This window comes from Eleutherodactylus coqui, chromosome 2, assembly GCF_035609145.1.
Source record: "Eleutherodactylus coqui strain aEleCoq1 chromosome 2, aEleCoq1.hap1, whole genome shotgun sequence".
NCBI lineage: Eukaryota > Metazoa > Chordata > Amphibia > Anura > Eleutherodactylidae > Eleutherodactylus > Eleutherodactylus coqui.
Genome location: NC_089838.1, coordinates 27,240,998 through 27,267,117, shown reverse-complemented (window position 1 = coordinate 27,267,117; position 26,120 = coordinate 27,240,998). Strand labels below are relative to the sequence as shown.

Genomic DNA, 26,120 nt, shown 5'->3' with positions numbered 1-26,120 from the left:
AATATGCATGGCCACGTTAAAGGGTATTTCCATATGAGACTTTCATGGCATATCCTCAGGAAAGTCTGATAGGTCTTGGTTCCAGACATGGGTCTGCCATCTATCTCAAGATCCAACTCCAACGGCCCCCAGCCCAAATTAACCTGGTGGTCAGGACTTACAGAACTGCGTTTGCCCGATTAGGCGTGGTTCAATGTCCTGGAGTGCCTCCACCCCAAACGCTAACAACACCGGAAGTAGATATTTGGACAGCACACACTGAGAAGTCCTATAATGGTAGTGTGAAAGTTGGACCACAGTTGCCAGCCAAACTTCTCATGACCTAAATCCAAGATTGAATTACTGATACTAGCTTTACGTCTTCCAAATTTTGGCATATACTTAATAAGGACACAAGCCGAAATGTTGCAAATTGCAAACATTTGTGAATTTCCGGACCATTGCAATAAAGTTAATGAGCATTCAAAAAAGATCCTCAGTGTGTACTGTCCAAATATTTACATCCGTTATGGGAAAAGGAAAGCGAGCTTTGCTACACTGTTTTCAAAACTCCAATAAGGGTTACAGATACGACATGGCACAGTACACTATGCAGTTTCCATAGATCCCAAGTTATGAAAACAGAGTAATTCACTGTGCTCTTTGTGAAGCTGACATTAACTTCTATGGGAGTTAAGGAAACAATGTAGCGAAGCCCTCTTGACTGTATCCATAAGTGTGGGTCACAGAGTTGAAAGTCTCATATGGGAATATCCCTTTTAAGTTAAGTATCTTTATAAACCACTACCAGATGGGCTACATAGAGGTCTGGGGGTTCCCCAGCCATTGCTTTGGATGGAGGTGACGGAGGTCTCTGTATGTTGAAGACCCAGGTGCATTTGCCTCTTTTGCCCTCCCTATATCCTGTCTACCAGCTATGATAATATAAATGTGAACATATTAATGGAATTTTTATATAAAGCCTGGCACAGAACTAAGGGCTAGAAGAAAAATGTCTCTGCCCGGAGATAGCCATGTGTCTGATTTTCCGTTTGGACCCTATAATAAGAACTATTCTGGGCAAAAACAAATTTCAAAAACATTGGGGGAGAATGGGGTTGCTTTCTTACTTATTGGCTTATTGCCTTCCATTAGGAATACCTAGAACCATTATTTTCAGCATGCAGTTTAATCCATACCTCATGATACAAGATTCGGGAGTGGCTGAATCTAGTCGTTGTCATGCTCTACTGACTTCATGGTCTATACTGTGTTTATAACAGAAGATGGCATCATTTGGTCATAACATTTCTCGAATCTTGCCTATAGTCATTTTTTTTTTTTTTTTATTGAAGTGGTGCGAAAGGACAGGCAAGTTCTGATGAGACAGACAGGGGTACCAAGGTGGAAGCAGGGAAGAAGCTAGACGAACTGAAGCGTCGCAAGGGCGAGTCAGAAACCGGAGATGTTGAGAAGCTTAAACAGAAGCAACAAGACGAGCTGGATGAGCTGAAGAAAAAACGTGAGGAGCGAAAGAAAATCATGGAGGAAGAAGAACAAAGAAAGAAACAAGGAGAGGCTGAGAAGAAAGCGAAGGAGGAGGTGTGACACAGTTATTACTAGTTGTAACTTAAAGAGTATCTACACTTTTTTTTTTCTTTTTAATGCACTGAATAGGCGATTCTGAGCATTTTTGCAGTAGGTTTTATTAGCCTATTCTGCACATTTTTCGTACAAAACCCCTCTTCTGCTATGCAGCTAGGTCAAGACGGGGCTGAGAAACTCATATTCACCTAGCTGCATAACAGTAGTGGGCGCTCCCGATGTGTCTGCACTTGTTCACTATAGAACAGCTGCAGACACAACTGTTCTGTTCCCATACTACAATTTATTAATAAGTGTCTCTATATATCAATTATTTTCATGAGCACTGCTCCCACAATCTATCCCACCACCCAGTGGAAGCTCTCATATACCGCTATGTCAGGAAGCTGTTTAAGGAGAAGCCTTTCAATGCCTCGGACTACTTCTCCCCTCACAGCGCTCACTCCCCAAAAGGCCTGATGCACTTATAGGGGCTCAGTGAATCGAATGTACACTACTATATGTCACAACCTGATGCACTCAGCCCCTGGCAGTGCAGTTGGGTCTGGCGGGGAGTGAGCGCTGTGAGAGGAGAAGCCGTCCGCAGCATAGAACGGCTTCTCCTTCACAGCTCCCGAGGATAGAGGCATATGAGCGGGATGGGAGAGCAGTAAAACACACAGGGGCTGGTGGGAGACAGATTGGAGAAACAGGGCTCTTGAAAATTAATGATATACAGTATAATAGAGACATTTATTATTAAATTGTAATATGGGAACAGAACAGTTGTGTCTACAGCTGTTCTATAGAGAAAAAGTACTGACAGATCTGGAGCGCCCTCTACTGTTATGCAGCTAGGTGAAGATGGATTTCTCAGCCCTGTCATCGCCTAGCTGCTAGTCTAGAATAGACTTTATTGGCCTATTGCAAAAACGCTTATAATCACCTATTCTATACATTAAAAAAAAGTGTTCTTGGTTGCCTTGGACAGTGGAAGAAGACATTTCTTATACTAGAATGGGTTGTCCAGGATCAGGAAAAAAATGGCTGCTTTCTTCTAGAAGCAGCACTGCGCCTGCCCATGGGTTGTGTCTGGTATCACATTGAAGTAAATGAAGCTGAGATGCAATAGCAGGCACAACGCATGGACAGGTGTGGCGCTGTTTAGGGAAGAAAGCACCCATGTTTTTCTATTCCTGGAAAACCCTATTTAAGGTGTCTGGAGAACATAACCAGATACATGTATTTTTGGGCCTTGAAGGGTGCTGACTTGAGTTCAATCAGGTCCACAAGTTGGCTTATTCCATTATTTATAGCCAATTGGTAAAACAAAAGTTGCAAAAACTTCCAACTTTTCAACTTTTTTCTTTTATCTTAGGAGGAAAAGAAGAAACTTAAAGAAGAGATAGAGAGGAGACGAGCAGAAGCTGCGGAAAAACGCCAGAAACTTGCAGATGACGGGTTATCAGAAGAGAAAAAAGGATTCAAATCCTTTACTCCGAAGGGTTCAGCCTTTAAGGTACAAATCCAGATGCCTTGACTTACCCACTCTACTGTTAGGCTACCTGTATATTCTAGTTTTTGTCCATGACCAAAATTTGCAGCTTGATTTAAAGGGGTTCTCCTCCTTGGACCATTCCTTTTTTAGAAGGATATCCTGACAATAAACTGATCACCGTGTCCCGCTGCTGGCTCAGTTGGAATTTGCGAAGAGCCCGTCAGCAAGTGTTCAATTTTGGTGCAGCGTCACCACAGAGGAAAAGAAGAAATGCACAGTTCTCATTGAAATTAACTGATCGTCCATCTAATTGGGTCCTTCAAAGTGGGATAAACTTTTTGAATGCACTTACCACTCTGACTAATGGATAAGAGCCGTCCCACTGCAACCAGCAAGATCCCCATAAACTCCAGCCCAATAGTTAACCACTTCAGCATAGCTTCTGTGCAGAGGCGTAACTTGAAGCTTCTGGGCTCCGGTGCAAACTCTGTAAACAGAGCCCCCAACTGTAATGCTTTATTCATAGTACTGGGCTCCCTATATGGAGAAGAGAGACCTTATGGGCCCCCTAAGGCTCCTGGGCCCGGGTGCAACCGCATCCCCTGCACCCCTTATAGTTACGCCAGTGCTTCTGCAAGAGAATCACCTATGTAATACTGAACCTTGAAGACTGACCTAAATGTCTAGAGTTCGGTCTGTAATCTGTAGATCTCCAACTGTTGTGAAACTACAACTACAAATGGGAGTTGGGAGAAGTTTCAGTGGGAGAGGTTAGGGGAAGGGACAAAATCAATATATTAGTTAATGAAGCTTGACTGCCATGACCCTGCATGATGACCAGTTTTTAATTTTAATATTACCTTGATAGATTTCCAATGAATAATTTCTTTTCTTCTCTTTTTACAGAAGTACTATGTGATATTATACACTGTATGTCAATGCAAAAAAAGTGTGTTGTGTAGTGTAACATACTGCCACCTAGTGGTCAGGAATTTTTTTTTTTTAATCCTCGTTGTACTGTAGTAGTATAAATTTGGAGCCTCGTGTGGTGCAGAGTGTTAAGGCAGCAGAAATGTGGTCCTAAGCTCTCGCTCATAACCTGAAGGTTACAAGTTCAATCCACGCCTGGTTCAGGTAGCCTGCTCAAGGTTGACTCAGCCTTCCATCCTTCTGAGGTTGGTAGAATGAGTACCAAGCTTGCTGGGGGATAAAAGATGACTGGGGAAGGCAATGGCAAACCACCCCGCAAAAACAGTCTAGAAAATATCTCGATGTGACATCACCCTAGGAGTCAGTCATGACTTGGTGCTTGCACCAGGGGACTTTACCTTTACCTAGTATAAAATTAGTCAATACTTGATTTGCAACAGAAAGCATTGAGTGGCAGACTATTATTTTATTGTTTGGGAGTACATGTGGAGCAGACTTTAGTGTCTCACAAACTGAAGATTTTTTAGTAAAAGAGTAAGCAGTAAATGCTGAAACGGTGCAGATTAAAACCAAACCCTAAGTGATATTTTTCAAATGCATTGACTTTGTGAAATCCGTAAAATATTCTTTGTTTTCCAGACACATTTTATTTGAAGGTGATGCTACACTAAAGTCTCCTTCACATGGACCATCATATTATTTAATTTTTAGTCTCACTTTTATTTTGCATGTGTGTGCAAACGTCTGGTTTGAGTTTGCTGTGGTATAGTGTTGTATGAAATCGGCATAGGAGAGAGATAGACTCCTAGAAGAGGTCAAAAACCCCTCACCCATTATGGTGCTATATTTTACCAGGAGGGTCTGGTGTCTATTTTCCCCCTTTCCATGACCGTTGGGTCAATTTTCCATCCTCTAGTTTGCTGACAATGCCGTTCTGGAGAGGTAAATCCTACGCAGGTTCTCCCCATCCAATGGCACCCCATCCCCAAGGAGCATCTATGTTACGTATGTGCTTGACAATTAGTATATAGGATGTCATTCATGACTGGTGTAAGATTATAAAATGATGTCATGTTTTTTTTACAGATTGAGGAACGGGCGGAATTTTTGAATAAGTCGGCCCAGAAAAGGTGAGTAATACTATTATAGCACATGATGTAGCTTCGCATGATGGGGATTACATTGCTCTGTTGCAAAATGTAGTTGTATGTTACATCGAGTTCAACACAGCATGTAAAGAGATAAACAACTAATAAGTGACTAATAGGGCATAGGACCATGGGTTGTCTTCTACAGACCTCCCCTTTGACAAATTAATGGAGTTTTGTAAGAGATGCCATAACCTACTCATTAGTAGGGGTCTGATGTTGGGATATAAATAATGTATTAAGGAGATGCTCTTAATCAATGCCGGTCCTGGGTTAGATGCCACCCTCTGCTGAATTTTTATTTTTGGTGACATCTTATCATAAGAAAAAAAAACCTATATATATTACACTGATAGGCATTCTGCCTGTATTCTACTTGGGCAGAAAGGAGCAAGATAGCAGTGCACCCAGACCATAACTGCTCAATGAATAAATACAGCACCAGAGTCAAGCTCATAACATAAATACAGCACCAGAACCGTTCATAACATAAATATATCCTCAGAAACAAGCTCATAACATAAATACAGCATGAACGAACCTTAGTACATAGATACATTTACAGAACCAAGCTCATAACATAAGTACAGCACCAGAACCAAGCTCATAACATAAATACAGCATCAGAACCAAGTTTATAACAGAAATACAAAGCCAGAACAACACTCATAACAAAAGTACAGCACCAGAACCAAGCTCATAATATAAATACAGCACCAGAACCAAGTTTATAACATAAATACAAAACCAGAACAAAGTTCATAACATAAATACAGCACCAGAATTCAGTTTACTGCTTTCTGGTCCGAGCGTGCTCGGGGGGCGGCGAGAGTGAGCGGCGGGCGACAGGGGTTAGTGGGAGGAAGAGAGAGAGATCTCTCCCCCCTTCCCGCTACCCCCCGCAGCTCACCCCCGCCGCCCCGTCGAGTACGGTCTGACCAGTAAGCAGTTACTCGAGAAGACCGATGCTCGCTCGAGTAACTGCTGTATCCAAGCGTGCTCGCTCATCTCTACTCATAACATAAATACAGTACGAACCAACTTGAGTAGATAGATACAATACCAGAACCAAGTTCAGTACATAAATATAGTAGCAGAAGTAAGTAATTGTGATTCTGGGGCACTGATGGCTGACAACGGCACATCAAAATATCAGAGGGCAAGAGACAGAACCAGGAGGAGGATAATTCATGTAGCTCCACAAGGCGATTACCCCCCCAGCCTACACCTGCCTGGTGCCCCTAAACAAGCTGGCAGCCAGAGCCTTGTGTGACCGCAATGGTTAAACATAGCTAAGGCCACCCAGCAGTTCAGTTATATACTTGTTGAAGTAGTTCTGCTTGAAATCCTACAGAATTGGGAAAACAAGTCCTATAATAGGTGAAATAAAAAGACTGGCACAACATTACGTGACAGAGCTCAGCGCCCTCCGATACCAGTAGTGGAGGTGATCGCCTTAAATCTGCACCTTTATTGTCTTCCGCAGACTAGTTCTTTTCCTCTTCCCCTGACTCTTAACAGACGCGACTCTGTTCTCAGATGAACACTCATTAACGCTGTAAATGAAGTCTTTGTTCTATGATTAAAGCTGGCCGCTGAGTTCCCAGAAGTCCAGGCGGCCATCTTTACTTCGTGATATTATCTGCAACAGTTGGAGGAAATGATTATTGTATTATACTTCTGCATATGTTAGTAATAATAAAATTCCATCTCCCTTATTTGCATATTACCCAGAAGAGCGTGCATGGCCATTTGAGTCTCCTTACCTAGTTTATAGTTGCTCTCCCTAAGGAGAAAAGACAGTGTTTCTGATCCTAATAATCCTGGAACACGCAAACTTATTCCTTATCCCTGGCATTCCACATGCTTAACACCAGAGGGCGACCTTTCTTCTGTTTCCATGAAAGCAGGAGGACACCTGGACTTCTATTAGTCATCACAGACGTAATGCCTTCCTCACTGGAGTATGACCAACGCCAACGAAACCATAAAACTTATTTAATGCCTACAGGTGTGCTGTAAAATGATCAGTCTGGGAATCACGGTGGTGATAAATTACTTTAGAAATAAAATTCTGCACATGGGTGATTTTCTTCTTATTTTGTGCGTATTAATAGTATTATATATTTTGATTCGGTCAAAACTGTATCTCCACTTTTTGCTCTGAAGTCAGCAAATGTGAGAGCTAGGTTTGTCCTGGTAGATCTTCGAGACTTTTTTTTTTTTCATGTGTCTTTTAGTTCATTTTTACTTTGCGTAAGGTTGCAAAACGTATAATACACGCCTGGATATAGTATGATATCCCACTGATAATGGCCTCTGGTCGTATAAGAGTGTAATACAGGCGCAAAAATTAGGCCTACAAATGCTGGCACAACCGTAATTCTAATGACCTGAACTAACATCATCATAGGGATCTATGATCTGGATTTCCAATCATTAGAATGGGTATGTTGTAATTCTTCACTTTTCCTGCGGAGGCACTACAGAGGATTTGAACACTTTTCTTTACATAGTCCAGCTGATTATTATATTACTTCAGTGGCCAAAGCAGACAACTCCCTCAAGATCCCCAAAACATGGTTTCTTACCTCCCCAAACTACACTATGTCTGTCCATTGGTTGTTCATTACCCTCTTCCTAACCACATAACATAAATATTCGTCACACAGTCATGCAGGGTGTATGAATCAAGTTCAGGAGCCAAGTCCGCTTTATACCCAGTGGCTATCAACTGTCCTTGAGAGCTGACTGACTTCAGAAACTGTACAATTAGAACTAGCTCTGATCATGACAGTTCATTTTCTAGATGACGATCGCAGGGTGCTACTGTGCTAGCATGACAGCTCTGAGCTTAGTCAAAGTACCCAAGGCAGCTATGTATGGATTCCTTTCAAGCCGTGCCTGTGGCATTGCTTAATAGGCAACATTAAAAAATCGCTGTGTACTGCATTACTAAAGTATTGCAGTATATAGCACAAACGAGCGATTCATTACAAGTTCAAGGCCCCTATGGGAACTAAATAAATATGAAAAAGGAAGCTGAAGAAAAATTTTTAAACCGCACAAAAAGAAATTTAAAGTTCAAAACCCATTTCCTAATTTTTACACAGAAAAAAAAACATGAAAAACCTTCAAAATGCCAGAATTGCAGCAAAATAACCCCCAAAAATTGGATAAAAAGTCATCAAAAAGATGTATGTCTCATAAAATAGTAATAATAAAAACTACAGCTCGCCCCACAAAAAACGAGTCCTCACACAGCCCAATCAACAAAAACAATAAAAAAGTTATGGGTCTCAGAATATGGGATCTGCACCTACCATATTAGACTTTTAGGACACATGATGGGGATATGCCATAAAGGTCTGATGGTGGGAATACCCTTTAAGTCTCTTACCATCTGTGTTTCTAATTTTTTTTAACATTTTAAGCACAAAATATACAGAACCCCAACTTATCATTCCCCCCCCCGCCCCCCCCCCCCCAAGTATAAATAACATAGCGGTGCCATCGTATTTGTAACACATGCAATAACTCATTTCTTTTAGTGTTAAAGCTTCACAGCCAGCAGTGGTGTCCAAGATTGACAGCCGACTTGAGCAATACACCAGTGCGATTGGGGTAAGTGCGGCGGATGATTCTGTATGCGGTCGGTAACTTTTTGAATGGTCCACATGTGTTTTTGTAATTATTTTGTGAACAGTATAATTAGTGATGACAATACATGCACCTCTCTATCCAAGCAAGACCTAGCCCTACCCTTTAGTCACCTTATTGCCTATCAGGAAACATTAACAAAAAAGCATATGAAAGGCAATGGCTTTTTCTGGATCAACAGTAGGTTGATCATGGACTTGGTTTTTCCTTTGGCCTCATCAATTACAACAGATTACACCTAAACACTCAATTATGTTTTTCTGCAGAACAACAAAGGCCCCAAAGGTGCCAAACCCGCACCAGCCGACCTTCCCTTGGTGACCGAAGGTGTGCGGAACATAAAGAGCATGTGGGAGAAAGGAAATGTTTTCTCATCACCCAGTGGAATAGTGTCGCCGAACAAGGTAACTACGGCTTGCCTCACTTACAGCAAGTACACCCAGGATGCGTATACAGTTGAAAAGTATCATGGAGGTTAAAAAAACCTAATAAAAGCTATAGTCTCCAACAGATGGGTTATTCTTTAGCTTGACTCTTAAGGCCCTTTTACACCAGCCGATGATCGTGAAAGAATCGCTAATCGGCAATCGTATCAGCGATAAACGCTTGCATGTAAATGTGCACCCATCGTCCGCTTTTCGGGCACTGCTGGCTGATCGTAAAATTCAGTCCAACCTAAAAATCGTCCTTCACTTTTATCAGTCGTTCTCCATGGGGAGTGCTGATAGCATTGTTTCCCCATGGAGAACAAAGGATCTGAGCGCAGATAATAGCCTCAGGCTATTAACTGTGTTCAGAGAAGGCTTCATTTGCACTCCTAATTGGTATTTGAGTAGCTGAGAACCTACTTAAATACCAATGATGGCATACCAATTATTTATGCAAAATGATTGCTCAAAGCTGTCACTCAAACTATCGTTTGAGTGATCTTTGTGCGATCATCTGCCCGTGTAAACCAGCTTTTAAAGCGGCATGATCTCATAGCATGTGGGCCTATCAGGGAGGTTTATTTACACTTTGAATTACCTTACAATAGGTTTTGTTGGGGTAAGATAAGAGAATAGATTTTTAATGGTTTACGATCAGATACATTGTTTTATTCACTTTTGAGTCCACTGGAAGCAGGTGGCCGCTGCAGCCAATCGTTAGTCTCGGTGCTCATTGAGGTCGGTGATTGGCCATAGCTTTCACATGCTTACATAGGCATATAACTGCTGGACACAGAGGTGAGCAGAGGCTGCTGGACTTGGATTAGATAGTTATGAGCATGAGAAATTTTTGTCACCAAAAAGTTATGGGACTGAGAGAGGCGGGGTGACATGTGGTGCTCTCCTTAAAGAGAGCATACACCCCTCTTGACCCACGTCCCAGGCCTCTCACAAGCCAAGCCAGAGACCTACTGCACACTGATGAGGGGCAAACCACCCTGAAACAGCTGTCTGTGTATGGTTTTCTTGCTAGGTTTCCTATTCCTAATCATTGTTATAAAGACCTGTATAAAGGGTCTGACATTGATTTAAAGGAATGCTGCCATCCAATAGGTGGCACTACAGAGGTGTTGTTCCATCTTCCTTATTTGCAGTGGAGGAAAGGCAATTTACTGGGCCAACTCGGGTATTAAAATGGCCCTGAATAGATTTTGGCTACTTTTGTATTATTTTATGGTTGCTACTATATGGCAACTGAGCAAGGGTATGAGAGCTATACAAGGTCCTAGAGGGTAAGAGGGCCTGTAAACAGACTTTGCGACGGAAAGATTCCCCTAGTGGAAACCCAATCAAATACTAATTACACTATACAGACTTACCTCCCTGATCAACACCACAATGCTAGTCACTACAGAAGGAGGTGTCTGTGTCTTTAATCACATACAACAGAGTGGCTGTAGAGAATGAGGTAAAATCCATGAACTGGAGCAACCTACCACTGGGAAACTACCCCAACAGAAGCAGAGGAAGGACAAAATATATTGGCACGCCCATGAGGATGCTGCTTGGGTGTCATGAGGGCACCCTATTCTTGGAGATAGCCCTGCCTCTACATTTCTTCAATCAGTTTGCTAATTTATTGGGCGCAGAGCTGCTGCAAAGACCTGCTCTTCCTCTGGAGGACCTATGTAGACACCAGCAAGTTCTTGTTGGGAGGGCTACAAAATACATGATAGTTGTCAAGGTGGGACAACTACTTTAACCCCTTTACTTCCGAGCTATTTTTCTGATGTTCGGTTTTTCCTCCCCATTTCGATAAAAAATAACTTCTTTATTTTTCTGTTGACATAGCCATCTGAGGGATTGTTTTTTAGTGGTATGAGTTTTATTTCTCAATGTACCATATAATATACTGAAATACCTAAAAAGAAATTAAGTGAGATGGAAAGGAAAAAAAAACACAACTTTGTCATTTTTTAGTGGTCAGAAACGCTATCTTTTCTCCTTAGGGAAAGCACCTAGAAGGTGAGTGAGTGAAGAGATTTATAAGGCCATTCATGCTCCTCTGGGTAATATGCAAATAAAGAAGATGGAACAATACCTCTGTAGCACCACCTATTGGAAGGCAGCATTCCTGCAAGTCAATATTAGACTCCTTATACAAGCCTTGTGCAGTAGGTTTCTTTCTTGGCTATATAAGCCTTATACGGTTTCTCACTCACTCACCTTCTAGGTGCTTTCCTTAAGGAGAAAATATAGCGTTCCTGACCTACACCACAGGCCTCTCACTAGTCAAGCCAGATACCAACTGCAGACTGATGAGGGGCAAACACCCCTGAAACAGCTGTCTATGTATGGATTCTGGCTAGGCTTTCAATTCCCAGTCACTGTTACAAGGCTTGTATAAAGAGTCTAACATTGACTTGCAGGAATACTGCCTTCCAATAAGTGGCGCTGCAGAGGTATTGTTCCATCTGCCTTATTTGCATTTTTAGGGCGGGACGTGTATTTATGGTGTAGATGGTGCTGCAAAAAAGTCATGTTAACTTCGTTCTGTTGGCCTGTATGAATATGGCAATACCAAATTTATATACGGTAATTTTTTTGCGGCACTTTATTGAAAAAAATTACGTTCTGTTGCCATATCCTGAGCCCCATAACTTTTTGACTTTTCAATGCTTTCTACTGGTCGATGCAACAGTTTGAAGGCTTATTTTTCCTTTTCTTGTTTTTATCTTTAGTCCACATAGCGACTAAAGAACTATTGATTGTCCCATCACTTATACAACATACTGCAATACTGAAGTATATTGTATTTCTGCATGCACAGGCAGGGCTTAAAGGGAACCTGTCACATTCCGACAGTACCATAAATTAAGTTCCCGCTCTTCTATAGAAGTCTATAGGAGAGTACGTGCACGGGATGTTAGAACAATCAGATTTTCGGGCCAATTTCAGAAGGGAACACCACTGGGTCATGGGAGTGGGTGAGTATAAAACAAATGCCTCACCCGACTCCTTGTCACATCCGCTCACAACACCATAACTTAGTTTATGGTGCTGTAGTGATGGGACAGGTTCCCTTTAATAGGCAGAAATATATGGGAGCCCTTGTCATGACATCTGAATGGCATATGACTAGAGATGAGCGAGCGTACTCGCTAAGGCAAACTACTCGAGCGAGTAGTGCCTTATTCGAGTACCTGCCCGCTCGTCTCTAAAGACCCGGAGCGGGGGAGCTGTGAGTTGCGGGAGTGAGCAGGTGGGAGCGGGGGGCAGAGAGTGAGATCTCCCCCCCCCCCGTTCCTTCCTGCTCTCCCCCACCGCTCCCTGCCCCCTGCTGGCAGCCAAATCTTTAGAGAAGAGCGGGCAGGCACTCGAATAAGGCACTACTCGCTCGAGTAGTTTGCCTTAGCGGGTATGCTCGCTCATTTCTACATATGATCTTATTGGTAGGGAGCTCTTTGGGAGACAGAGGGAGCCTCCTCCCTCTTGTGGGCCATTTAAATACAAGTGCAATAAATTGACAGCGCCACTAGATGGTTAACTGCAGAGTTATCTCCAATCACAGCTGTTGCGGCCGGGTGTCATCTGCCAAAGAAAGCAGATACCCGACGTGTATGGAGCAGCTATGGGTTGGCTCCCTCGTCACTGGAGGGAGTACATGTATTCCCTCTTGCAGGAAGGGGTTAATGCAAACTTTTTTAATGCAGTCTCTTTAAGATTAATGCAATGTTAAGATCAGTTACAGCTACTTATTATTTATGGTGATCACATATATTGCTTCTAAAGTGCCTTGTCTTCTGTATGGGTATTTGGCTACTCAGTAGCTGGCTGCCAACTTGCTCTCTTACCTTCAGCTCTTCCAAGTATCCTCCCTGGGAGTTTTCATATGTTCTCATAATATAAGCATGACGCCCTGGCTGTGGCATTATCTCATAAGGTTCTCGAAATAACACAAATTTGATATTCTGTTAAGGTTTCGCATGACTGGTCAAGAGTTCTCTTCTTCTTGCTTCTTCTCGTTGGCCACATTATTCTCAGAGATCCCTGTCACCACCAATTGAGGCGATGTGTTTTATGTCCTGCTTGACCTCATCATTGTGATGTATTTTTGAGCTTTACCTTTGGTTCCCTTTTACTAAATTTGGGTTTGGTCTATATCTCCAGGAAACAGCAGGATTAAAAGTGGGCGTCTCAAGTCGTATTAATGAATGGCTTACAAAAACTCCAGAAAATAACAAAACGCCTTCGTCTTCAAAGCCTTCCGTAAGTCCTACAACAACATGTGGTCTATCATGTTAACATGCGTGAATGTGTACTACACAAATACCATATTGGTGGTGAAGGCAGCACTTAAAGGGATTGTACGGCATTAGAAGTACATGGCTGTAAAGCACCACACCTATTCTGGTTGAGTTATGGTTGTGCAGCTCAGCTAGAGTTGAGACAAACAAACTGCCATGTTTCACTAATCTTATACAATCCCTTTAAGGGAATGTATCACCTATACTTTTTTTAAATAATTATACTTTTTTTTTCATTCTATTTTCTATATATGGCTATGAGGATTGCCATCATGCCCTAGCTGCTCTTAATAGCAATTAGTGATATGCTTTACATCAGTCTCACCGCCCATAGACACAATGGATAGGAGGAAACCAATGACTTCTACAAGACAGGCTCTGTGTAGAGATCATTGTGCAGGGAGGGGAGGAGGAAAGTTGTGACCATCTCCTACTGCCAGTTGTGGATCCTCTGATATTTATATATACAAAGGCGTAACCTGAAGCTCCTGGGCCCCGATGCAAAACTTGTAACAGGGCCCTTAACTATAATGCTTTATTCCTAATACTGGGATCCCTATATGGAGAAGAGAGGCCTTATGGGCCCCTAAGGCTTCTGGGCCCGGGTGCAACCGCATCCCCTGCATCCTCTACAGTTACGCCCCTGTATATATACATGTTACCTTCCATTTTAATTCTCTCTGTAATGATAATGAGACTACTAACTAGATTACTAAAAAGTGATGTCTACAGAACAGGAAGTGTCAGCTTGTTTTTAGGCTTATGGCCCTTTTACACGGGCCGAAAAATCGTTCAGATTCCCACGATCAGCGAGAATTTGAATTGTTGTCATTCAGTCTAAATCTGTTCTTTCTGCAGGAATAGAAACTGAGCGACGATGGGCTCATGTAAACAGGCAGATGTTCATCTATGACTGACTGCCTGTTTACTGTGATTGGAGGCAGGTGAGCTCCGCTTCCACTCACTGAGCGATGATAGTTCCTGTGTAACAGCACAGGAACGATTATAGCGGTGACGACTTTCGGGCATCTGCGCCCAACAGGTCGTCCGATGTACAAGCACCCTTAGTGGTAAGTGTGACAACTGTAGATTATAACATTGAAAATAAAACAAACATTTTTTAATTTGTTGAGCATAAAAACGTCATTTATATTTCTAATGACACATTCCCTTTTAAAACAATAATTTGGATTAAGATTATGAGTAAACAATGAAAAAAAAGAATACTAAAATCTGTTAACCCTTTGCAATCCAATTTTGGATTCAGGGTTACCTAGGGGGTTTTCTCTTTCTGCCATTATACAATGGCGCCACCTGCTGGCTAGAGCCAGTACTGCGGTATGTGACATGCTGGAGAGGTCCCTGACAACTGAGCGGCCAGTAATATACAGTAAGAATACCCTGCCGGATGTCTTCCGACATCGGAAACTGTACAGCTTTCAATCTGAATGTCTTTAGATATCAGACAGTGGATTGGAAAGGGTTAAAATATCATAGGATTTGATGTAATCGGGACTGGCGTTTAATTTGGAATTTTAGTTAAAAATGTCGCGAAATTTTTTTCAAAAAGTTAACATTTTTATCCTTTTGTAGTTTGAAAAATGAAGCATTCTTTAATCCAGCATCACAGAAACAAATTGTGTTCTGATTGTAGAACATTCTAGATTACCAATAGAAATAGAGAACTTAGGCGTGTCTTCAGGATCTCTAACCTAATTCTAAAAAATATTAGGCGGGCCCAAATGAAATAACTCTAATATAACATTTGCTACTGAAACTTTTTGAAAGCAAGGAATATGCAGTTTGGTTATTTTGGGTTATTCTTAAACTTACGAAACCTTTTGAATATCGTGAACTTAGAAGGAAATTAGACTTTAGTGGATATTTCCACGATGGATTTTTCAGAAAGAAACCGTAAACTGGAATTAAAATTCTTGCAAATTGCGCTAAATCCCTATACCGTATACATGTATGAACCTGGCACCATGGATATTAAAGATACGTAGTTATCGCTTATCCACAGGATAGGTGATAACTTTAAGATAGGTGGGGTTCCAACCGATCCTGAGAACAGGGGTCAAGTCGGCCACCAACTGAATGGAGTACAGGTTGCACAATTGCACTCCATTGCCGAAGCTCTTAAACTCGGTAATCTCTGGCATTCTCATTGAAGTGAATATAGCGTCGGTGCACCTATGTAACCTCCACTCCTTTCACTAGGGGACCTTTGGGACCCATGTTCTCAAGATCGGTGTGGGTCCCAGCAGTTGGATCCAAGCTTCTGCTCTATTGTCCACATACTGACAATCTAGTCTGGTTTGCTAGGGATACTTTGTTCCTTTCAGATACTGCACATTGCCAGGTACTATGCCACCAACCAGTCTATCTACATTGACACTGAATCAGGACAGAAAATGACTTATGGGCCATTTTTCTATCGTACTGATTAGATGTTTCAAAAATGTATTTATTTGACAGTTCAGCTTGTCTCTTAGGCTGGATTCAGACGACTGTATATAGCCTCGGTTTTCACACCGAGCCGATATACGGTGTCCTCATTTGCAGGGGGAAAAGGATGGAAGAGCAAGGAGCAGAAACTGAGCTCCCGCCCCCTCTCTGCCTCCTCTCCACCCCTCTGCACTATTTGCAATGAAAGAAGGCGGGACGGGGCTAAGTGGCAAGAATTATCCCGGCCCCTGACCCGCCTCTCCTCATTGCAAATAGTGCAGAGGGGCGGAGAGGAGGCAGAGAGGGGGCGGAGAGGAGGCAGAGAGGGGGCGGGAGCTCAGAGCACTGCTCCTGGCTCTTCCAGGCTCCCCCCTGCAGAGAGAGAGACGACGTATATCGGCTGGGCGTGAAAACCGAGCCGATATACGTTTGTGTGAATCCAGCCTTATAGTCTCTTTATAAGGGATGATTATCATGCCTGAGCATACCTAGGAACAGGGAAATGTAGAACCGGCCTATGGGGACGAGTGATCCTTTGTCTCCATAAGGAGATTCTTGGCCTCTGTAAAAAAAATAAAAAAATAACCGAGCGCCAATCAACTTGTTTTATGTTTACCTTCTAGCTATTTTTGACACCTGTCTTTCTTGCTCTTGATCAGCTGATTTTCTGTCCTTACTCGTCTATCCATCTGCCCCCACCTGAAGAAATCTCCTCTCTGATGCCTTCTTCCTCTTCCTCCTTCTTTCCCTATTGGATCTTTTCACTGTGCTGAAAAAGGTAATAATGTGCATAAATTAGTGATTAATTACTATTAATAATTTACGCTGGAATGGAAGGGCTGATACAGTAATCGCTCAGCATTATCCATGGTCTGTAGATGGATCTAACACCCAGCCAGAATTTGCAATTGAGATTTGTATTTTGACACTTTTCTTCCTGGATTATTTACCCCAGAGAGGGCTTGGGTTGTAAAAAGTCATTTGGCTTGACGTGCTTATGCAGCTCTAGACAAATATAGCTGCCTTCTTTTGAAAACAGTGCCACACCTGTCCACAGGTTGTAATGTGTCACTACAGCTCATCCCCATTCACTTCATTGGAGCTGAGATGCAATACTAGGCACAGCCCACTGACAAGTGTGACACTATTATTGGAAGTGAGCGGTCATGTTTTTCCAATCTTGCACAGGCCCATTAATTTTTAACAGGATAATGCTGGTCATTGATATCATATTGTTCACCATGTATGGCATAGCCAGTGTTGGATATGGGGACATCCTTAGATGTCCATCCTTGGACTGGCAGTAGACTAAGAAGTTGTTTGCTAAACTATGCCAATGGCTAAACTCCAAGATGAGTTAGACGTCTGCTACTTCTTGCTTTCATAGACATTAATGTCTACATGCAACTAATTCAGGTGTGCATGTTTATGGAAGATATAAAGGATAGTTGTCAACTTCGAACCCCTATGTAAAAATTGTGTGTGGGCCAACTTTAATGAACACAGCTGTAACTTACACGTTCCCATATTTAAAACCTTCCCTAGTAGTCTAGGGTAGTAAAGTGATTATTGGTAACATCACCAGTGATCTACAACTGTTAGGGAGTTATGATAACTTCCCCAGTGATCGAAAGCAGTGATGAGGTTAATGGTAACATCCTTGGTGGTCAAAGGCATTGAAGAACTTGATGATAACTTCTCTGGTGGTCTAGGGCAGTGTAGGGGGTAATTGTTAATATTCCTGGTTGCCTACAGCAGTTTAGGAGTTAAAGCAATACTCTGGTTTTGGGACACAGTTTTGCTCCTGGATTGGAAGATGGAGGTGATTTATTACCTGCACTCGATCTTTTCCTCCTGCACCGATTCTAGTCCCATTCTCGGGTGGCCAAGATGGCCACTGTCATCTAATAGCCCATAGTGCGTCTAGCTAGAAAATGGTGGTAGCCATCATGGCTACTCGAAAATGGGAACAGAATCTGCAGATGGAAGAGCAGATCAAGTGCAGGTAATAGCCCGCTCCTTTCACTGCTCCTGGACAGAATTTTGTCCCGAAACCGGAGGGTCACTTTAATGGTAATTTCTCTGTGGAATAAGGTAGAGAAAGAGTTACAGGGAACCTGTCACCACCAAACTGCAAAATAAACTATGCTATTGTATTGTTCGGGCAGGTGACGGGGAGCCGGGGGATTTTTAAATATATATATAACTGTCTTTATTATTCTCTGAAAAATGTAACCTTAACCCTTTCCAATCCACTGTCTGACGACATTATGATTTAAGGCTGTACAGCTCCGATGTTGGAGGGCATCCGTCAGGGTTCTCTTACTGTATATTGCCAGCCTCTCTGCTCTTTGAGCCTATCCAACGTGTCACCTCATGCAGTACTGACTCTAGCCAGCAGATAGCGCTGTTGTATGACGGCATAAAAAGAGTAAGCCCCCTAGGAAATCCAGGATACAAATTGGATTGGAAAGGGTTAAATAAACACTAAAAGAATAACAGAATAAGATGTGGAATGTCTATACAGTCCAATAAGGAACAGCTAACAAAGCGCTATAGCACTAGAGCAAGGACAGCGGAGTAATAAGTAAAGGGGAAAGACAGCAAAGGCAAGACTGGAGGGAACACAACACTAAGGAATAGGGAGGGGTTTATACTTGTCGAGTGATTCGCCAGGGGATTTTTAGTTTTTTTCAGATTCCTCTGTTCCCAGGCTGTCCACTGGTGAAGTCCGCGCATGGTCCGAACTTCTAACTCTTTTCAGATCTCTGTGTGGGCGCACTCTAGTAGCCTAATATGAAAATCACTCAACAAACTTTTTTTTAGACATTTTAATAAATCTTCCCATTTGTACTCAACCTGATTATTGCCCCATAGAGGGATCGCCTCCTCGCACTCTATACCTTGATGCACTGAGGGAAAATATCAATCATTGTATAGTACATGGGTTATGCAGAAGAACTACCACTAGAAAATGCGAAAAAGAAATTGCTCTCTGTATACGTCATGACATTTAAGAAAACTATTTGATGGCAATTCCCATTTTTAAGAGGTTTTCCCAATAAACTGATCAAAGGGTTTCCCGCTACTGTCACTGGGAAGCGTAACTTAAAGATCCTGGGCCCCAATGCAAATTTGCTAATTGTACCCTATGTCTTAAATGAGCCATTTATAATGCTGATGTCTTCTCATATGACAGCTGTCTCTGAACCTTCTATGATCAACTGTAATCTACTAGTAATTATTAGGAAATTCTAGTACCAGTGTTTCTGGTGGCGCAATGCACCACACAGCTCTGCTACATGCATGTCACACACACAGCTCTGCTACATGTACATCACATACAACTCTGCTACATACATTTTTTTTTATCCCATACTACAGGGATAACAACCAGCACAGCAGAGTCCTGCACACATAGTACCAGTGTTTCTGGTGGCGCAGTGCGCCACACAGCTCTTCTACATACACGTCACACACACAGCTCTGCTACATGCACGTCACACACAGCTCTGCCACACGCACGGCACACACACAGCTCTGCTACGTGCACGTCACACACACACAGCTCTGCTACATGGACATCAAATACTGCTCTGCTACATGTGCATCACATACAGCTCTGCTACATACATTTTTGATCTCATACAACAGGGATCACAACCAGCACAGCACAGTCCTGCACACATTGATCACCGCCTGTTCATGTGACCCTGGACTTCTACCACACAGGTAACTGATCACATGATGTTGACATCATCACAGGTCCTGTAAGCACACGGCTGCTGTCTGGCTCTGCAGATTTTTAATAAAGTTCAGAGCCCCGGTGACTGATCCCATGACAGTGGCACCTTCACAGGTAACTGACACAGTCACTCACTTACAGACAGGTGGTCATTAGTATTCCATAGCAACTGAGGCGCAGGGGTTTGTAGGGGATGTAGTCCGCCCGTAATCTGCACAGGAATGAAGGATCTGTGATGACGTCACCGTCATGTGATCTGGGGTGGAGCATGTTACTCAATCACTCACTCACACATGGACGGACAGGTGGTCGTTAGATAAGGGAATTGAGTGTATGTATTCAGCTGCCCTACAGGACCTCCACAGGGAAAATGAAGGATTACATATTACCTATTAAAATTAATGTGCAGTCTATATAATTTAAGGATGCCCTGGGTCCTCCAGAGCTAGCAATTCTCTACCAGCTGACTGTTAGAGAAGCAATAGCAATTCACTGATTGCCGAGTCAGCAATGAGACCTCACTTTAAAGGTCCTCTGTTTTCTATATATGGACAGTAGTTGTGGTCTTTGCACACAATGTTTCCATCTCATATTTAAAGTAAAAAGATATCATAACTTTTATATTTTCCACATTCAGGATTTAAGACCTGGAGATGTATCCGGCAAACGTAATATCTGGGAAAAGCCGCAGACAGAGAAACCTGGGTCACCAACCAAGGTGAGAGCAGAACATTACTGTGCAGTCTTAAGTATATTGCTTCTTACTCCAATACACTTCATGACTGGCCTGCAGAGACATTTAAAGGCTTCCCAATTATTCATCTTTTGGCCTTATGGCTGAAAAGGACCACCGCTGGTTACGTCAGGCAATGGTGTGGATATACATATCCTCCTTTAAAGAGGTTGTCTCGCGGCAGCAAGTGGGGTTATACACTTCTGTATGGCCATATTAATGCACTTTGTAATGTACATTGTGCATTAAATATGAGCCATACAGAAGTTATTCACTTACCTGCTCCGTTGCTGGCGTCCACGTCTCCATGGCTCCGTCTAATTTCGCTGGCTTCTTGCTTTTTTAGACGCGCTTGCGCTGTGCGGTCTTCTGCCTGGTGAATGGGTCCGCTCGTGCCGGAGAGCTGGTCACCGCGTCGTCATCGTAGCTCCGCCCCGTCACGTGTGCCGATTCCAGCCAATCAGGAGGCTGGAATCGGCAATGGAACGCACAGAGCCCATGGTGCACCATGGGAGAAGACCCGCGGTGCACCATGGGAGAAAACCGCAGTGCATGCCTGGGAAAGGACCGGCGGCCATCTTAGGGAGAAGATTTATATAACTCCATATTTCGTCGGATCGGTGAGTAGCAAGCGGTTTAAAAACCACTTTAAATTGCTATGTTATGCCAGGGGGGTGACAGGGGGAATGGGGTAAGGTAAAATTTTGATGTTTGCCGCGAGACAACCCCTTTAAAGTTAGACTAAACCTGAGAAATCTAATCGCCCCCTTATGGGTTTTTCAGCCACAAAGTTGAATGTTAGAAACTCTGGAATCTTTTGTAGATTTGTCTAACTTTGCTTTTAGCGACTCCTCTCTGTGGAGGTCAACCGACTGTATCCTGGTTAGGACCTATTGCAAAAATGATTGTCAGCCCAAAATACGAGTACATGCCTTTAAAGAAAATTGCCCCAAAGGTGTAAAAAGCCTTTGTTACTAGTTGTTGCTAGCCAGAGTAGCCAGCACCAAGACTGATTATGGTTACATTTTTTGCTGGACAGGTTTACCTCCCTTTAACCGCTTCAGGACCGTTGAACGACTATAAACGTCCTGCGATCCTGAAGTGTGTATGGAGCGGGCAGCTGTTTCTCATAGCTGACAGCCACCGGTAACAGCTGGTTATTTCTGATCGAGGCAGTTGACTGTTTAAGTACTGCAGTTAAAGATGAAAAGTCTAAAAAAAGAGGTACATTTTTTTTAACAGACCAAAAAAAAAAGAAAAATTCAATCTCTCCTTTTTCCCAGCTTGACTATAAAAAAAAAAAAAAAAAAAAGCAAAAAAAACAATTAGAAGAACGCACATATTTGGTGTTGCCATATAAGAACAAGTCCAAAGTATTACAATATCCCAATATTTATGCCGCATCGTGAAGGCTGTAAAAAATAAATAAGAAGACAGAATGCAAGAATTGTGATTTTTTTTTTTTTTTTAAACCCCAGATAAAAAGTGAGCAAAAAGAGGTATATTCCCCCAAAATGACATCTCACTAAAAAAAAATGAGCCGTTACTCAGCCCAATTGATGAAAAATGAATGAAGTTACAGATCTCAGAATATGGCAACACAGTTTTTGTAAATGTTATGGTTCTTGGAAGGTGGGGACTAAAAAAACTAAAAGAAAAAAATGCTTAATGTTACAGGAATATGTTGGTGGTCTATGTAAAAAAAGTTGAATGACTTTTCTTTTCTTGATGTTATCATGTTATCAATACCTGTACTGCGGTGTATTCTGAGTGCACGGTGTTATAATGTCATCATAAACCATCATAGGGAATTTGAAATTAACAAATTCTTTACTGGATCTCTAATATTTATTAACAGATGACAACTGGAGGGAAAAAGTCTGACACTAATGGTAAGTAGCATTCCTCTTCTTTCTGCTCTGGTTACAATGTGCTTTAAAAGGGAACCTGTCATTCAGTTCATACAGCCCAGCGAGTGTACCGCACATCCTGGACTGGGCACATCTGCAGTGATTTACCCTACATAATGACATCAGCCTATCTGATGCCGATAGTATGCGCAAGATATGCTGCGTACTTAAAGGGGTTGTGTCACTAAAAAAGAAAAATGCTCTACTTATGTATTCCTCCCCCATCAGTCTACTTACCAGATCTTCACCTCCCTTATCTTCTCCTGTCTCCTGCAGTCCAGGGGGTCACTTCACGTCCAGCTGCCTGATTCTGCTCCTTCCTGTGAGGTTACGTACATTAGGTTGACAGTCTGCCAATGTATGTTATGTCACAGCTCACAGGCCAGCAGGAGGACTGTCTATCTTCTTCAGAGATTGCTCATGCAAGCTGTCTCTGAAATAGATTACAATTCCTTCCTAGGCAGTGAAGTTACAGCACAGGGACCTGACCTTCACTGACCCAGCAGGAAGGAGTTTGTGATGAGCAGCCTTCATAATCAGCTGGGCCCAGCCTGCAGTGAGCTGATCTGGGGCAGCTGAGGAGCTCAACCAGGAGAAGATGTGATAAGGAGACCAACAGGGAAGGAATAGGTAAGTTTAGGTTTTTTTTTAATGACAAAACCCCTTTAAGGTATTTAAACCCGTCCATTTCAAGGGGGCTGGAGACTTCATTTATTAACCAAAAGGTGGGCTTCAAAGGAATAAGGGGAAAAGTCCAGATCAGTCTGTGAGATCAGAATATCCATGGAATGGTTTGAAAGTAAGTTGCATAGAGTGTGCAGATCAGAAAAACGATTTCTATGCTATGGCTGCCCTATGGAATAAAAAAATATATATATTTAGGCTTGTCTTCTTAGAACCATCCGAGGCTTAGGATCGTCATTTGGTGTGAAATTGTACTGACAGACTTTAACAAAATGTCATTTTTAGGTCCAGCATTCTGTATTGATTGACTTAATTTCATACTTTAGCGCAGTTGAAGCTCAGTTTTTTTCATCCAAATCCATTCATTCCTGACCTACAGACACTAGAGGGAGCTATATACTGTATTAATACTCAACTCAATGTATTGGCAGTATACAGTAAGCTCTTAAGCTCCCCCTAGTGGCGGTAACATTTTATTATAGACACTTATAGATATTCCAGGAATCTGGAGATCTGTATTACCCTGTTTCCCCGAAAATTCGACCTACCCCAAAAATAAGCTCTACCCTGATTTTTCGGGGAGGCTTGAAATGTAAGTCCTACCCAAAAAATAAGCATTAGCTGCATTACATTAAAAAATGTAAAAAAGCAATATATTGCCTAGCAGGCTAGCTCCACGTCCCTCCCGCTGCTCTCTGGAGCTCCGACACGTTTCCTGCAGTCCTCAGCCGCCAACAGATGATGCAATGGCTGTTATTAGTTCATCCAGCATTGTATTGATTGACTGAGCAGCACTCAAAAACCAATCGCAGCCATCACGTTGTGGAGGCGGGATTTATGAATTAGCCAATCAATGACGTGGCTCAGGGACGTGGACCGAGCCTGCTAGGTAATTATAATAAGACATCCCCCGAAAATAAGACATAGTGCTTCTTTTAAGGCAAAAATTAATATAAGACAGGGTCTTATTTTCAGGGAAACGTGGTAGAAAAACATAGCTTTGACCATCCCAATGATATATTAAGGGGGATCCACTTCGAACTACTATTTTTATTTAATATTTTGTATCCTATTTGCCGAATTAATACATCCTTTTTCTTCAGCAGGGTTAAGATTTGAAAAGGAGCCATAAAACACTTTCGAAGCCACCGGACCAACTCAGATAAAGTGCTAAAATGATCATTTTTATATTTATGTTTACTTTACCAAAAAATGTGTTTCTCATTACGCTGAATCCAACCCTGTATATTAGCACTGTATTTAATACCCACCTCTACAAACAACGACTCCTCCAGAAGTACAGCACTGCCTTTGCACAAGACCTTCGCGAATCTCAGCTGTGAAACAAGCAGATTTCTACTGATACAATTATATAGACAGCAAAAGGGCAGTTTACCAGGAGATTATGCGCCAGCAGAATCGCGCTGCACCTTAGAGTATAACACGGTTTACTTTTTTTTTTTTTTTCTCGCTTTATCTAAAGACCAATGTCCATTTACGAAAAAAAAAATCACTGATTATTTTTTAATTTTTATTATATTTTTTTCTTCCGTCGCAAACTACTTTAAAAAAAAAACAAAAAAAATCAAACTTTTTATTCTGTTACAGGTATTGCCAAATTTCTGGCTTGTATTAGCCGGCAGTGGTACTTTTATGGTTGACCTTATAGTGTTATAATAGTTCAACTGTTTTTATACACATTATATACACAGGTAGCTTTTAATCTGAGAACACTATTAAATGCAGAATGCTTTTATATGTGCTAGAATATATCTAGATTTTTTTTTTTTACCTACTAGTCAATATCACAGCTTTTTTTTTAAATTCACGTTTTTAGTTTTAGGTTTTTTTTTCTTTTTGTTTTATTTTTCGTTTTTTTTCTTTATTATTTCAGTAACCTGTAGAAGAGAAGTTAAAAAATAGAAGCCCAACAACATCTTGAAGGAAATAAAATCTATAAAAAACAAAATCATAGGTACAATATAAAGACTAGTTCAGATTTCGAGGCATAAAAAAAAAAAGAAAAAATTGTAATTAATTTATAAAAAAAAATACAGAATTTTTAAAACTATTTTAGACATTAGAAAATCAGCACAAATTAAGAATCCTGCCATTGGCATCACAACCCTCATTTAAATATATATTATATTTTTTCATTTGCTTATTAATGCGGTCCAAAGAGTTTTTTTTTTTTTTTTTTTTTGACAGGCAGGTTTCATTTTATATGTATATAGTTACTCTCTGTGGCATCAGTACAAGAAGAAGATCTTGACATTTTTAGACAGTGTGGATTAAATATGCCAAGTATACTTTGATTTTCGGCTGTCTAAATCCAGCCTCTATTAGTAATATTATCATACGTTGACCTAAAAAGAAAAAAAAAAAAAATCACACTGTTTTTGTTATTCCAAAGATTAAAACCACTGCTTTGCTGAAACATTGTATGCTTTTATTAATTCAGATGTTTACTTACAAGATACGAATGCACTCAGTTATGTTCAAGGGTAAATATCCCTACACCAAATTTGGCTTTTATTGTCTTTAAAGCTATTAAATTTCAACATTTCAGCTGCTTAGGATATTTTTTTTCAACAATGTATTATGAAACTGCAACCACAATAAAATGATAAATGTACTATAATTCTTAGAATATGTCTTTTTGAAACAATTGGTGTTTTTACTTGTAATATCACCCCCTGACCACATGGTGTGCTGTAAAGGGAAAACATGTGCAGGTAGCATATTTGGGATTTCAGCCGCACTTCAGTAGCGGTGAGCGATTCCAGTGACCTGATTGGTTGTTGGGTACACACCCCCCTTTGGAGATGTGCACAAGTGGCCGGCCCGTTAAATAAGCAGCAGCAGGGCCGTAGGAGGGTCGGCAACTAACCCTAACCCTAAACCGTAACTCAAACCCTAAACCTAACCCTAAACCCTAATCCTAACCCTAACCCCCCGCTGGTCTCGTGAAGTAGCACTCCTGCAGATCTCCAAAGGGGGGGTGTACCTAACAACCAATCAGGTCGCGGGAATCGCTCACCGCTACTGAAGTGCGGCTGAAATACC

General features: G+C 41.7%; 1 protein-coding gene across 7 annotated transcripts in view; it reads left to right on the top strand.

Moving 5' to 3' along the window:
• CALD1 (caldesmon 1) overlaps positions 1-25,695 on the top strand; it is a 166,086-nt gene extending 140,391 nt beyond the window's left edge. For 6 of the 7 annotated variants that reach the window (XM_066590517.1, XM_066590512.1, XM_066590518.1 and 3 more), the window contains 9 exons: positions 1,335-1,581; positions 2,942-3,082; positions 5,078-5,121; positions 8,691-8,763; positions 9,066-9,203; positions 13,398-13,496; positions 20,365-20,445; positions 22,319-22,352; positions 24,158-25,695. In XM_066590517.1, coding sequence (XP_066446614.1) covers positions 1,335-1,581; positions 2,942-3,082; positions 5,078-5,121; positions 8,691-8,763; positions 9,066-9,203; positions 13,398-13,496; positions 20,365-20,445; positions 22,319-22,352; positions 24,158-24,186 — 886 coding nt within the window. In that variant the 3' untranslated portion in view covers positions 24,187-25,695. The remainder of the gene's footprint in view (positions 1-1,334; positions 1,582-2,941; positions 3,083-5,077; positions 5,122-8,690; positions 8,764-9,065; positions 9,204-13,397; positions 13,497-20,364; positions 20,446-22,318; positions 22,353-24,157) is intronic. The other variant, XM_066590514.1, reaches the window with a different exon arrangement.
• Positions 25,696-26,120: the final 425 nt, after the last annotated feature.